General features: G+C 42.8%; 1 protein-coding gene across 9 annotated transcripts in view; it reads left to right on the top strand.

The window, feature by feature from the left end:
* camta1a (calmodulin binding transcription activator 1a) overlaps positions 1-16,246 on the top strand; it is a 283,929-nt gene that overhangs the window by 210,487 nt on the left and 57,196 nt on the right. For all 9 annotated transcript variants that reach the window (XM_004546316.4, XM_004546315.4, XM_012917837.4 and 6 more), the window contains one exon: positions 6,649-6,720. In XM_004546316.4, coding sequence (XP_004546373.1) covers positions 6,649-6,720 — 72 coding nt within the window. The remainder of the gene's footprint in view (positions 1-6,648; positions 6,721-16,246) is intronic.

Below are 16,246 nucleotides of genomic sequence, written 5' to 3' on the forward strand. Positions count from 1 at the left end.
TACTTGAGGTACAGTTATAATTTAATATGTAATAGATCTCCAAAGTAAGGCCTCTTTCTGGAGAAAAGTCAGCCTAAGGGAGCGAAAAGATATGAAAAAAAAAACCGTGGAGAGAAAAGTGGACAGAGAAAGTTTGTTACCCTTGCATATGTAGGCTTCTTCTTATATTGTGGCTACTATAGAAACACAGTTTGACTTTTGAGAATCTGACAGAAGAGCTGCAAGGTTTATAGAGCTTTCTTTTGTTGACAGCCATCAATGACTTGACTGCTGTCGTAGGCTGAGGTCAAGGCAAGACGTCAGTTGGCTCTTTGTGAAATGTAAAAAAAAAAAAAAAAACTGCCCAGTATATCCACTTGTCCAGTCATTTCACCTCTTTTTGTGAAAAGGTTTTCAGCATTTCTGTTTGGCTTACTTTAAGTGAATTGGCCTTTATCCAGTGCTGCAATCAGAAAATATATAGCTACAGTAACAAAACTGATCAGGGTTTGTTTATTTGATGTGTTTATATGTATGTTCCTCCATCTGCAGCATGACCGTGTCAACTGAAATGCCACAGTAAGTGCAGACCTAAAGAGTTAAGTCATGGGCATTTACTACATCCCCCCTTTCTCTTTATATTGATATGTCAAGGCACTTACCATCTAAAAGGCAAAACCAACAACTACCTATTTAAACACAAGCATGAATGTGAGTCTTTTACTGTAGATTTTATTTACTTAGCTACCTCTGTTATAAAGAATTTCCCTTGATGATTCTATAAGAAATATTTCCTTTGGCTGCATTTTTAAGGCTGGACTGAATGTGTTCCACTAACACAAGCTGCATTTTCTTTATAACTGTACGTAGAACGCAACTGGGAAAAACTGTATTTTGCCTCCTGTACGGGCAGTGCAGGTGTAACTTGATATACTTGTGTCTTTGTGTGTTGGAATGTGGTGGCATGCCGTAGGGCCCATGCCACCCCTCCATCCCATTAGCTGAGCCCAGCCCCTGCCTGTCTCTGCTTTAACCTTGGCCAGCAGGCTGGAGGAGAGGGAAAGTAATTCTAACCTTAAAAACCTGCTGATTAAAGCTAGTTTGGTGGAATTCGATTCCACTTAATACCTTTGGCTGTGAGCCCAGCTGGCTAGCATTAGCATCAACAGACACAGTGTCTTCAGTCAGGGAGACAGACGTGCATGGGCATGAGCGTGAGCTTCCTCTCGCATGTGCGGAAACGTATCTATAAATCCTATATCCTCTCGTCTGTCTTTTTACCTCTGTATTCTTCTTCCCGTCTCTGATCCTACTATTATTTCTCCCCCAACTCGATATGTAATTCTTGTATTCCAACTTCACTGCCAAGGTTTTTCTCCGGAAAATGTCTTTCCTCGGTTTGGTCTTGAATTTCTAGTTTTCCTCAGCCTCAGGAATGAAGCTAGACAGAGTAAAGGTATTCAGTGTTGCAAGTGGTCAGGGGTTTCTCTCTAACTGCCTCAGTCCTGTTATTGTTTTTCTCTTGAACTTGATGTATAGCTGTGTTTACACGTCCAGCGTGGCTAATTAATTCTCCTCTTCGGGGCCTGTTTATCAACTGTTTGTGTTTATTTTACAATGAGTATGCTATTTTTAGAGAGTCATTTCCATAACATTTTTCCAGAGCATCATTTGTTTTGCTTTGTTGAGGAATTTAGGTTTGTTTTCCATTTTTCTCCTCAGCTCAGGCGCAGTCTGCCAATTCATTTTGTAGTTCGCTCAGTTTTGACTGATTTAGAAGCAGCAGCTGGTCTAGTGGAGAAGACTGGAGAGATAAATCTAAGCCTCTTTTGATTTATTATGTATAATGTCTCATCAGCCGTTGCTAAGGTCTTCAGATGCACTGAAGAATTATACCGTTACATCTTTACAAGTTGTGGCTTATTTAAAGGCGTATAAAGAAGAAAAACCTAATAAAGAAAACATAGCAGGGATAAAAAACCACTGCCATAGTGCCAGTGCCATACCAGAGCTCTGCATTTTCCCTCTCTCATTTCTTTACAGGCATCTACTGTGCATTATGGGCATTCTGGGCATAGTGCCACCTTACCAGACACTATAGATAATTTGATTCCCACTGAACGATTGGGAGAGAGCAGAGCGGGGAGGCTGACTGTAAAGAAAGCAGGTGAAATGCAGAGCATTACGGTATCAGTCGAAAATGAGCTCATCCTCCAAACTGGAAGTGGCACTTTTCAGCCCTAAGTCATCTAATCACATCTGTATAGAGCCAGAAATCGTTGGTTGATCAATAGTCATCATGGATGCTGTCAATGGCCAGGGTAGTTTGAATTTTGCATGGTCCATGAATCTCTATTGAGTATGGATTTTGTGTTCCCTCCATGGATGGGGTTGTATAGTACTGCCTGATTGGCTGCAGTGTGAGCTCTATTTATGCTGTTGTGCCCCAGGCTGAATCACCTGCCCCAGGCATCCATATGAACAGACATATGCAAACATGCACACAAACAGAAGTACACACACACAAAATGATACATTCTCGCTAATGAAGCAGTGAGCCAGAAGTGGCTTCACTAGGTGGATATCCATGTCAACAACTGTTTAATAGTGCAAAGCAAGTCATTCAATACAGCCAGGCCTAAAAAAAATTACACAAAATCCAACAGTAGGTTATGCTCATCCGGAGCAATGATAGAGTATGTGCGAACAAATGGTGAGAAGGAAATATTAGAGGATACATGAGTCTTACATAAAAAGATAGAACAATTCTACTTGAAAGAGTTGGCCTGACGTGATAAAAGGGAGCTGGATGGAGGGAAGAAATCATAAACAACAGGGTATTATTTTACGAAAATGCCAGGCAAGTTATCCATGTACGTGCACATTCCTGTGTGCCACTAAGTGAATGTGTATGCATGTGCGCTCTTCACAGTGGGACTAACAATCCCACAGAAAGACAAATGTGTGGCAGCTTCTGACAGTAACACGTTTGCATCACGGCAGGAAAACAGCAAATTGCCAACATAAATAAGGTGCCACGCTCTGATTAGGACTGTCTTCACACATCATTATGGTCTAATGAGAGAGTTTCCCCTCTCTCTCAGTCTCTTTATAGCTGCATGTCTGCTTGCCGTATTGCCTTCACAGACTTTGCATTTTACTAGCTCCTCTCTTGCTGCGCTTGACACCTGTCAGACATGATGGATGAATGTAAGTGAGGTGTCGCCAGGGCAACAGGCAGGCCAGGGGCAGTGGTGGCCTCCAGAGGCAAGACAGGTAGCCAGTGGTGGCTCTGCTTTTATATCTGAAGGCTTTATTTAAGACAAACTGTCTGGCCTGATTGCCCCGTGTGAACTGCGGTCCTGCCCTACTTCAGATGACACCCCAATTGGGAGGGGTTTTAGGGGGCGAGGGGGTCGACGGGTGTTTGGGGAGATGTTCAGTCCTATAATACCCTCTCATTGGGTCATGCCAGCATTTCATTGCCTTGGCCGCTTGCTTGAGTGACAACACCAAATGAATTTGCTGCATCAGTGTCTGACTTTGGAGGACACACGTCGCTGTAACTCTTTTTTCTTGCTGTCCGCAGTGACAGCACATGAATACATTATGGACACACTACTTGTGAATTCTTCTATAAACTGCTCTGTGTCATTCTTCCGCTGTGCCTCATATTCGCACACGACGCCACACTAATAATAGATCCACATTTGCGTGGCCGTGTTTGTGAGCACGTATGCAATTATGTGGGAGGGGGGGGTTCGATGTTTTTGTATCAGTGTGCAAACGCTCTTCAAAATTACACATTGGGAAACTTTACTTTTTATGCGAGGACATGTGTGTATGTGTCTATAATTATGGTTTAATTGCTTGCCCTGCGATGTGCTGTCATCTGTCACAGCTCAAAGACAGCAAATAATGGTTCTGCTGCCATCACTTTGTCACCCAGACACTCAGCATGCAGAAAGCAGCAGAAACACCAGTAACTGATATGCGTCTTGAATTACTGATAAGCGCTCAAGTATGATGAGCTTTGTGTGTATTGGCGTGCTCGTGCTCTCAACATTTTCTTGGTATGCCTTTGTATCGGGGTCTGTTGTGATTTCTTCTGTAAGTATGCATAAAGCTGTGTGCATGAGTGTCAAAGCCTGTGGTGTGTGAAAATGTATGATTCTGAGTGGGTGTCGTTTTGTGCTTGAGAACTCAATGTCTAATTTTGTGAGTTTGTGTGTGTGTGCAAATGTGTGTGTTTGTAAGAGTGAATTGGTGTTTATGTTACAGTAGAGTAAGGGTTCGCAGGCTTATGGATGTGTGTGTGTGGGGAAAATGTGTTTGATGCCTTGTGTATATCGGCAATGACAGGTGCAACAGTTGTGTTATGCTTTAAGCTGCTTGTTTGTCTGGCACGCTGCTTTGTGTGGTTGAGAAATGGAGTAAACAGAGGGAAAGGAAAGCAGCCTGGGGGCTAATTTATTCACTCCCCAGTCGCCCTAGTCACAGAGGCCTGTTGCACCGGCCCACCTGTCAATCCAGAGGAGCATGCCATACCGTTATACCATCCAACTGTACACTGCCACACCACACTCTCAGTGGGCCAAGCGCTTTAGGCTATAGCAGTATTAACCATGATATATTAATAAACGCTCTGTAATCAGAATGAACAAGACAGCAAGTTTTGGGTTTTTTTGAGCGACATCCAGAAGTTTGCAATTTTCTGTGTGCTGTGAAAGTGCAAAGTCGTATCAGTGCTGGCACTGAAATTTAAAGTCAAGCGTTACACAGACAGAAATTTGGCATTTCTGTTTGTAAGCACCTTTCACAGAACTTTCAACACATGACTGTAGTGAAATGCATAAACAGTTTAATGCCATATAGACCAGTGTCCTTTGTTGCATCACTAATCTCTTGAAAAGGGTCCAAAGTAGAGTTTGTGACATAAATGCTCACGAAACTGCACAGGAGAAATGTGCGAGACGATAGCTGTTGTAGTCGACTGTAGTAATGTGATGTTCAGTTCACTGTGGGTGTGGGAGGAAGTGTCTGCCCATTGCCAGCGTAGAGTAATGGATGGCAGAGCTATGGGAGTGGGAGGAGGCATACATCCTTTTTCAGACAGCTGTAATGGATGAGAGTGCAGCAAAAAATAAGAACAGGAGGCAGTCTGCATGCATTCACCCTCTCAAACTCTCACATGCAGAGTTCAGTAGTATTGAAATGAGTTCACAAAAGATGTGAATGGAACAATGGAACACCTGGTGAAACAGTCAAGGCTAATTTGACTCTTGTTAATTGGTCATAAGACTCCTATGGGTGAACATTCTGGATATACGCAGCCTCACACATGAGTTTGTACTTGTGTGTGATGTATTTGTGTTTTAACTGTGTAATGTGCCTTTTTTTATCCATTTGCCCAGTCTGTGTTGCTGTACAGTGCTAGCTGTAATTAACAAGGCAGTTTGATGTTGGCAAGCTACTTTCTATATATACAGGCAAACTTCTTCTGTAGGCCATGCATAGTTAACCAGGTTAAAGAAGACAAACACATAGCACACTTCAAGGTGCCTATTTATCATTAAATAATGTAGTCCTCTTTCTGCCCATTCACAGCTCCCCAGGAAACCTCCCTTTACTTACTCAACAAGTGTTGAATGATGATGCTGTACCTTCCTGTGAACATCTGCATATGTGCATGTGCACTTTGACTAACAGTGTATGTATCACCACAGCTGGTAGCTCTCCTAATTTCTCATCAAACATTTATACCAAAGAGGACTTGGATGAAGCTCAGCCCTCTCAGCCTTCTCCTCTGCCTTATTCCTCTGGGAACCAGGCTTCATGTCTAAAGAACAATCCATTTTACCCTTGCCTTTTCTAAATATTGTATCACACAAAATCACAGCCTGTGTCCTAGCTGGTGAGGGTTATGGAAGGAAGGAGTTTTGTAGACTTTTTTGTTGCTGCTGTAAACAAGCAAAAGCCCTGCCATCCCTTTAGGTCACCTGGGAGCCACGGCCATGAGTCTCCCAGAGAAGGATTGGGAAGGAGTGGGGATGGAAGGAGGTTAAGTGCTGCCTTGCTGCTGTTCCTCAGTGCGTGGTGCTTCGTTGCGTTTGCCTCTGCTGCCGGCTGGTGAAAAATGTCTCCTGGCCCCTCCGCCAGATATCAGGATGCGTTATCAGCCCCGCCTAGCTCTTTTCACTGTAACGAGCCCCCAGGCACAGTATTATCTGTTTACGATAAGGATATTAATAACACTGTGCTTTAGTTATGTGCAGGGTTGCCCCACGGGGTGATGGGGGGGTTGAAGTAAGAAACACCTGAATCATTCTGTCAAAGGTACTTTCCAAGGAGGACAGGATATAAGTGGAAAAGAGGGAGAGGGAACCGGGGGAGAAGTCATATGGTTATGTAGGGACAGTGATGAAATGCTGGTTAACCCATCCAGTTTCTCCCATCAGCTCACTGTCTTTGTTTTCAAGAACAATAGCTTGGCCATCTGCCAGCAGTCCTTGTGGGAGTTATCATACGGAGAGAAGAGGTCAGGGTTTCAAAGGTCACAGCTGCCATGGTTACCTGAGAGGTCGGTCTATTTCCTGGACTTTACTGTTGTGTAATGTGCTCTTTTTGTCTCCCTTTTCTGTCTTTCTCTGCTATCTCACTTCTGTCCAGTGTCTATATGGCTGCTACGTCCACTCCTCCATCATCCCCACCTTCCACCGTAGGTGCTACTGGCTTCTCCAGGTAAGAACTCCCCTTTGCCTCTTTTACAGTTCACCACGCTTCAGTTTACTGAAGACTCTAACTGCCAATTCACAAGAACTTGAATGAGTTGCGTGATATCACTTTCTATTTAACCGGAGCATTTTCTCGTGACAGCCAGCAGGGACACATCAACCTATCCCTCCACTACCCCCTCTCGGCCTTCTCTTTTCTCTTCCCAGCTTCCATTTTCCTTATCTTTCCCAGTCATTCAGTTTTCTGATGGCATTGCCCATACACGCCGTCCAGCACGGCCGGTATCTCAGTCAGCTAAAAGCTTTGCCATCTCCCCTGTCTAACAGCTGCAGTGATGGGCAGTAAAAGCATGATGGAAGAGGTTCCCTGTACAGTATAGTGTGCTTATTGTGGGTCGTCAAGTCTGCAGGCTGAGAGTGGTTGTAAATAGTAGTCCTTTGATCACCTACCCAATACGTCTCATCATTCTCGTTTAGCATGGCAGCTATTATTGTTGGAAGGTGTCTGATACAGCCATTCACACACCAACACACACACACACACTGTTTTAAGGGAGCATAAAGCATACACACAGAGGAAAGGAGGTTGTGGAGACTGTGTCTGTTTGTCTGTCTGTCTATCGATCAATCCATCTCTGTGTACAAGAAGAAAAAAACATCTGTGGGATAAATATACTTTGGCTAATGTGCCTCAGTTTAAAATTAAATGTGTGTACTGACTAGACTGAGAAAACATCATCACGTGCCATCGAGCCAATATCCCTTCCTCCCACAAACCTTACAACCATCCCTCCCCTCCCACATAAAATGACTGATAGTAAAACAAAAGAGCAGACCAGTGGGGGCAAAAGACAAAAGAGGAAAAACTAGGCTGAAAAATTGCTTAAATACTCTGGGAACGCTTAAAATAATTTGAGCGTTCCCACAGTAAATAAAAGCGTTCACACAAAAACTGTTTGTTTTTCTATTGCTTTATGTTGGCAGTGTGTGTGACAGATGGAAATAATTACTCTAGAAGATAAAAACATGACTCCACCTTCCTATTGGGATTTGAGCAAGCAAACCCACTTTGGTTGACTTCAGCCTAAATAATCTGGTGTTCATCGGATTACTTGCGGTGACAACCACATACTGGAAGTCTTTCATATCGCACGCAATAACCCTCTCTGTTCTCTCACGATAACAGTTTATTTTACCCTGCACTGTCCCTCACGAGACAAAATGAACATTAAGCAACTTTATTGAACTGCTCTGGCCTCTACTACCTCATCCATTGCATGGTGGTATGGGCAGCACCTCTTAAGGAAATCTTCAAGAAATCTTCAAATATTTTCTCTTACAGCTTTTTTTCAAATGTTTTGCTACATTTCGTGAAACATTGATTAAAGTTCTGCACACTGAACATCAAAAACAGCTCAAAAATGCAGCAAACCACTGTAGTTATTTCACAAAAAGCTGTAACTCACCCAAGATGTTTAACTCAAAGCGTCAAGATGAAGTTATTGTGTCAATGAATAAGTCGTTGCCAGCAAAACGAGAGCTTCTTTTTTTCAATTGTGCAAAAACAGCGTAGTCAAAATGTTTAGCTATCTCATTAGAATGACTGGAATTTTTTTGCTCATCTTATAATGTCACTGACATTGAAAGCCTACTGCACCAGTCTATTATTATTCTCATGATAACTGGCTGCTTTTGTGTCAGAGTGAATACTCTTCAGATGTTGATTTCAAGAGCACAAGGTTTTACATTCTACTTTGTGAACCAAGAGAGCACTTACATTTGCATATAATGTGAAGAAAAACAGTTTTCTTTTCCCACAACAGCCACACAAGACAGACCGGTGCAGTAAACATGCAGCGCTGCTATAGATTATCGATACCCAAAAACTAATAAAAAAGTAAAATAATTATGGGAAGAGTAGACGTCCTGTCATGCCCATCTCATTCACCTCCCACCAAATGCGGTGCCTTGCAGTGGATCAGAAGAAGTGCTGTGTGTATGTGTATTTCACCTTCCTATATTGTGTTTTCTTGTCTTGGCTACACTCTCACACATCCTTATTCCTCTTCCACTTCCACGGCAGCCCCAACAGTGTTCACAAATTGTTGTAACTCTGTTGTGCTCAAGCACTATAAATACAGTATGTTTTACAATACTCATACTAATGACTTGCTCCTGTGTACTCAGCAGAATTTGACATTTAGAGTGGCTATTCTGCATGTGATGAGCTACACAATGAAATAATATTAGCATATTTAGGGGATGGCCTCATGATGGACCCCACCTCTCGCCCACACTCTGCTGGGATAGACGCCAACGGTCACTTATGAATTTATTATATTTCCATATGCATATGCGAGTAGTTACTGGCTGTTGGTATGCTTTTTTCATTTGTGTAATGGCTGAGATCCCCCTTTGGCCATTTTAGTTTAAGTGATTGGGGACAAAACCCACAGTCCTTGTTCTATGCAAAAATACTTTAATATCAAAACAACAGAATCAAATCATCCAAACCTACATTGTTTTTGGTCTTAAATCACCTTTGTGTGGTTCTACTGTTTCCCTTGTGTAGTGGAGGGATAGTAAGAGGGGATTTCATACTGAAGACTGTATAACTTTGGAAGACACCACTTGATTTGACTAATTCAGACTGCTGAATCTTCAGATTTTGTTCAGCTGAATTTCAGAATGAATATTAGCACCGAAGGAGAACTGTGGATTTCATCTTCCATCACCGACATGGCAATGCAGTAGTAAGGAATCTCTGTGGGGCCAGTTTAGAGAGGAAGAATTTTTCAGTGATGACAACACCCTTAACTTACATATGGGTATAATGGCATTGTTTTCAGACAGGCCTAGAATGTGAACATGCTCTTTTTTCTATCCTCTCTAGCCGAAGTCAATTTCAGAGCTAGAGGAGCATGACTCGAGGATGAAAAATAGCCACATTTCCAGGGAAAGTCAGGGGAAAGTTGCGCTTGACACATACACAACACAAGGACACATGCAGACTTTCAGAAACATGTACACACCGAACTGAAAGTGAATAACACAGAGCTGAGGTCAAACTGGGTCACTCGCTTTTCAAAACTGCAACCTTCATTTTAAACCTCGCTTTCTGCCAGCTACAAGATAGACGCACATAATCACTCATGAAATTTTGAGAAGTTCACTGACTCTGCCTTTCTTTCCTTTAACTGTAGAGCATCAGTTAAGAACAACTGGTTAGTGAATCCTTGGCCCCCATCTCTTACACTGCTCAGCAGTTCTTGTTACACCCACGGCTCGAGCTGCGTGTGTGCAGCTAACACATCCACTTGTTCAAAGGAATAAGCACCTTCTGCTGCCAGATAAAAAGCATTTATTTACAAACGTGCATTTTCTTTGGCACTAAGCATTTCTGGAACCCCAGATTTACATCTCTTTTCAGGCAGTTTATTGCAGACCATCTGGGCTGACAAGAAACCACAGTCACAGTGATACAGTGATACCAGAGGTAAAGGATTACACTTCAGGCCATATCTCTGCAGATGCAGATAGACCTTCAGCACCTCTGTCTTTTCTTGCCACTTTCATTCAGACAACTGACAGTCAGCCTGGTTACAGTCTCTTTCGTATTCTCTTTCTCTCTTTTTCCACCTTCCTCTAGTCTCTGAACTCTCTGTCCCTGACTCCCTGTGTACCATTTGCTGTGTCCATATGAGATTTGCAGGCAGTAGTCTGTCAACAGCAGAGCAGCAAGGAGACTGGAGCTCCCAGAGCGGCAACAGGGAAAGGTCACCAGTGAGTGAAAAATGTAAATATTCAGCCATCCAGCAGCCACAGTCACGGAGAGACAGGGATGAAAATAACTCCTATTACACACCACCGACAGGGAGGGAACACAGAGGACAGAGAGGGTAGAGACAGACTGTGAATGAGAGAGTGAGATGGACACAACTTTTAAAAAGTTGAGCTGAAAAAAAAACACACTGCAGGGCGAGTTGGAGAAAAATATGCATTTAAAGATTTTAAGGAAGAAAAAACCTATAGTAGTATAGAGCGAAAGAGGACAGTGTGTCAGTATTTTTGGATATGTGTGTAACAGTGCAAGAAATCCAGAAGGCGAGAAATGAGAATGACAGACGGAGTGAGGTTAGTGAAAGGTGTTTTAGGTAGGGGGTGGAGGGGGTTAACCAGTGGGTGTGTGCCTCTTTATCCACTCTTTATCCACTCTTTATTGAGTCAAAGCCTGGGTAATGAGACAGGGGACAGGAATAAAGACCTGCGAGGGGGGTCTTCTCTCATTCCATTCATTTTCATTTGTTCTTTTCACCTCTCACTCTAAATCTGCTCATTCCTGCCACACTACCTCCACCTCTCTATGGCATTAGACCACTTAAGAATGTCTGGCCCATCCCCGCAAATGGCTGAGAGTGAAGGAAAGTACCACCACAGTTATCTGGGGTTGCAAACAATGAATCCAAATTGCTGCTGAGACAGATAGCTGCTCAGAGCGGACTGTGTGGGTTTTTACTCCGAAAAAAGTTCCCATTTCAGTGGATTTGTTAAAAAAAAAGAAATAATATTAAAACTGGGCTCTGTGTGATACTGTGGTGTGTTTTCAACATTGCTAACAAAAAATAGGCGCACAATTCTCCATAAATATCCTGGGAATGTCTGGCCACTCTTTAAATGCTGTTAGTTTTTCCCAAAAGTGTGCATAATTAGATAATTAGATACACCTTACACAGAGTCTTTCTAGGTACAACGTGTCATGGCACACACATACACACACTCAGTAACACAAAGGATCTTGCCTGTCCTGGTGGCACTGATTGATTCTATTGCTCCGTGTCCCCTTCTCTTGTTTAGTGCTAATCGAATGTAATTCCCTGCTTGTGCCTCTCCATCAAATCAGACAGTGGAGTTTGTGCTGGCCGGCGGGGGCACAGAGGTGGGGATAATTATGATATTAATACGGAGGGGGTCTGAGGGGAAACTTCATTTGTCCCGCTGCCTGCCACGAACACAGAGAGGGGTCAATAGCCTCTCCCGCTTTTCCTACTTTAAAGAGGAGGAGAGAGGAATGAGATAATGAAATGACTAGTAAGGCAGGAGGGAATGCTGACGACCTTGTTTCTTCACAGCTATCACTTTCTCTCTCTTACCTTCCTCAGCTTAGGCCACTCTGCTCTAGTCTCTGTCTCACATGAATACATTATTAATATCATCATTCACTGCAGTTACATTTTTCTTATTACATTAGTCCTTCAGAGTATAATGACTTTGGAACCACTTGAATTAGTGTTATGTAGGAAAATGAGTTGTCACTGTTGTCCCTGTGATCATTCCAGCACTATTAGAAAGTATTTCAGGTATTTTAATTTATGTAATAATTCAAAGGTTACCTAATTGGACAGGCAGAGTGATAACTTTGTGATTAAAGAGAACTCTTAGCGATGTAGGCTCTGTGGTGCTGTCCATGGTGCTGAATCCTACCCTCTTCTTCTTTTAATCTTTTCTAACTGTTCAACACATCAGAGCCCCCCCCCCCCCCCCCCCCCCCTTTTCTTTCTTTTTTTTTTTTTTTTACACTTTTTTCCCCCCTTTTTGCTCTGTTGATGTATCAAAACCACCCGGTGCTTTTGAACTCCCAAGGTATTCACTTCCTATAACAAGCTTGCCAATCTCTTCAGATCGATACATCTGGGCCAGTTCTGTCAGCACATCATGTTCACGGGCCAACACCTACTCATCAGGCCTCATGCCTCATACTCAGCAGCAGTGAAGACAGAGGCCTTTTCCCAACCTAGTTAACTGAATGGGAAATGTTGAGCAGCTCCTTTGCTGTGCTGATCCGTCGGTTGGTGTGTAAGCAGGATACAGTAGCTCCAGAGTGGACATGCCTGCAGGCTAAAGGCAGACAGATGGATTCTTTATATCTACCAGAGTCTTCTATTCATTCGGATCAGTTTAGTTGCCTCTGCGTTGAGCACTGGGAGACAGGTGCCGGATTCGTAGTGGCTCAGGTGATGTGTGATGACGGAGCAGAGCTGTCAGGTCCAGATTCACATCAGATACGTCCAGACTACGCAAAGCTACATAATGAATATTTCACTGAGATAAATCATGGATGAGCCTGGGCATCGTTCTGTTGATTTCACTCAGAGGGTAGAGAGTCAGAAAAACCTGGTGAGGCTTTGACTGGCTGTCTACAACCTCAGGGCAAATGGAGGCAGTAAAAATATAATTGCCTTTAGCTATGCAGTCTGTTGTTTGTATCAAATGGAAATGCACCTCTACAGAGTATTAGCTCAGATTTATAGCATATGAATTTGACTGCAACACCTGACATTACTGTTCAATTCCAAACCTCAACGCCGGACTGGCAGGAGAACAGGTGGCAGAATGTGCTATGGGAGCGCACATCAGTGTCTGCACATGCTTGTCTTTCTAGGTATGTGTGTGTGTGTGTGTGTGTGTGTGTGTGTGTGTGTGTGTGTGTGTGTGTGTGTGTGTGTGTGTGTGTGTGTGTGTGTGTGTGTGTGTCTCTGTGCAACAGACTTTGCTACTCTGTTACTGCACTATGGTGGGAAACCATGGTGCTCTCGGCAGGATGCTGCTGCTGGCAGGCCCCTACTCTCGCAGCCATGAGGAGAACAGCTGCTTCACGAGCATGTCAGGGTGTGAGCCATGTCCCTGTGGCTCCCCTCATTTTCCTCACTTCTCCTCCTCCCGATGTGCAGTCACACAGACACAGTTCTTTTGACGCTAACCTTCTCTTTTTACAATGCTCATAAACATTCAAATAAGTTTCTCCCCCTGCTATCAACTCTGCTTCTTGACCTCTGAGCACATCTGCTGCTCCCTGTTTCTACTCAGTGAGAAAATAGTTCGAAGTTTGTCTCTGCCCAGAACAGTAACACTGGGGCTTCTGACCTCTAAACAAATTGAAGGTTATACTGGTGCTTAATTAATGGCCCCTACTGGAGCACAATCTCTCCATATGATGAAAGGGAGAAGTTGAGCTAAACCCTAGAGGCACCGGGCACCTCCTTTCCTCCTGGCAGACTGATCTGTTCCTCAGTGCCTGCGACCTTTTCTCTAGGCCCGTCGCCTAGCCCACCAGCACCGCCAATTATCACAAATCCCCCGCTGCATTTGTCTTGCCATTTTCACTCTGCAGCCAAAGAGGCGTGCGTGACCATAGACTCATGCAGCCTCCTAACCATTCTGAATCCACACAGAGAAACAGAGGCCCACAACAGGTATGTGGTGCTTAAATAATTCAGTTATCCTGAAAGGTTAAGGCTCCGCCAGTAAGGCGAATTGACATTCATCTTGCTCAAGAGTCATGCACCCGATTTCGGGTAAAGTACCCATCGACATGTTTACATTTCGAGACTTCAAGATTGATATTGACACCAGTATTTTACGTTATTCTGCTCTGTTCACTGTCCAGTGTGAGCTAAAACAACTACAAAGTCCTGCAACCAGAGCCGAAAGCAAATATCTGAGTCTGAGTTAGCGAGTGCAACAAACCCTGCTCCTGATTTGATAATATCTTCTGTTCCTCTGTAATGAACATTCTCTTCAGCAACCATTTGCTGCCTCTACCATATTAGATAATAAGAAATCTCTGGGAATTGTGTCACCAGGCAGTCTTATTTGTGTTTACTTTCTGCCTGTGCGTGTGAGAAAGCACAGAACATCAGTGGATTCACAATAAATCTGTGCTGGGCCTATCTCATGTCAAGCCATGCGTCTGCCTTTGTCACTTTGCAGGCTCAGGCGTGATGGCAGAAGTGTGCACGCATCTCCCAGCTTCCCAGAGAACACTGGTCACAGCTAATGACCAGAACTGTCTGATTTGTCCTGCCCTGATTACTCCTCTGAGCCCCAATTAGCCGTGGATGAGGGCTGACATCCCGACACGATCACTTGGACGTGTCATAGTGGGAAAGATGAGCCAGGGAAAGAAAGGAGAGAGGTAAGGGGGGAAGACAGGGAAAGTGAATGTTACAAACAAAGAGTAGCAAGAGAAGTCAGCGTAAAAGCTCTGGTAGGGCCAGAGTCATTCATTCTGCATTCAGTCAGATATTGATCTCAATTCCCCTTTAACCAGCTACCACTCATCAATGTACAAACCAACAGCTCTGATTGCAATTTCTATAATTGGCAATTTTCATTGTAAAAATCAGTCTCTGTGAGAGTGTTAGCTGTATCTATTCTGAGACAGGTTGATTTCTCTGTGGGTTAGGGATGAAGAGACTAAGGACTGTTTGTGGAAAGGATATAAGACAAAGTATTAGGTCAGTGTGGTCGAATCAATTTACTAGCTAAAGTGAACACTGAAGTCCTGAGAGCCTCAACCATGTTTTATAATGAATTAAAAGCCAAAGTGTTGGTCATCAGAAATATGGAAGAGCTGGACAAATACTGAGGTCAACTTACTCTGGAGGTATGAATACACATGTGACGTGACACACAACACAACACATGGCACAGTCCAAAAGAACTTCATCTGCATCCGACAACAATATCAACATAACTCATTGGAATTCTCTTTATGATAATCTGGAACTGAGAACATTTCAATACACAGACCATAATGTTCTAGACTTAGAAAAGGATATAGACCCGGAAAATAATTTCTACTACAACATCAGCTGTAACTGCTGCTACTTCACTGATGAACAGTTTAAGCACACCATCAACACGGAAAATAAATTATCAATAATCCATTTTAATAGCAGAAGTCTGTATGCCAACTTCAACAATATAAAGGAATATCTAAATGAGTTGACAAATCCATTTGGAATTATTGCCATTTCTGAAACATGGATCAATGCGGAGAAAGGAATGGACTTTGGACTGGAGGGATATGAAGTGAATTTTGTAAATAGAAGGAACAAGAGTGGAGGGGGAGTAGCTGTGTATGTGGATAAAAACCTAAACTACAAGGTGGTAGAAAGTATGACAACTGTAATTGATAATTTACTAGAATGTATAACAATTGAAATTTATAAGGAAAAAGAAAAAAATGTAATAATTAGCTGTATATATAGAACACCTGGCTCTAGTATTCAAGTATTTAATGACTTCATAGAGGAAATATTCTCTAAAACAAATCAAAAAGTTATGTTTATCTGTGGTGATTTTAATATTGACCTGTTGAATCCAAAAAAGCATAAAATGAGCGACGAATTCCTAAACACTATGTACAGTTTGAGTTTACATCCTAAAATAACCAGGCCTAGCAGAATTACACCACATTGTGCCACCTTACTTGACAATATTTTCACTAACAATATGGAAAACAACATTGTGAGTGGATTATTAATTAATGACATCAGTGATCACCTACCAGTTTTTGCAGTTTATGACACTAATTATAAGAAAAATCAGCATGAAGAACAACTGAGATACAGACGTGTAAGGACGGAAGAAACGATGACTGCATTTAAGAACGATCTATTAAATCAGGACTGGGACAATGTGTACAAAGAAGCTGATATTGATATTGCATATGGCATATTTTTAAGAATATT

This window comes from Maylandia zebra, linkage group LG20 (genome assembly GCF_041146795.1).
Source record: "Maylandia zebra isolate NMK-2024a linkage group LG20, Mzebra_GT3a, whole genome shotgun sequence".
NCBI classification, from domain to species: domain Eukaryota; kingdom Metazoa; phylum Chordata; class Actinopteri; order Cichliformes; family Cichlidae; genus Maylandia; species Maylandia zebra.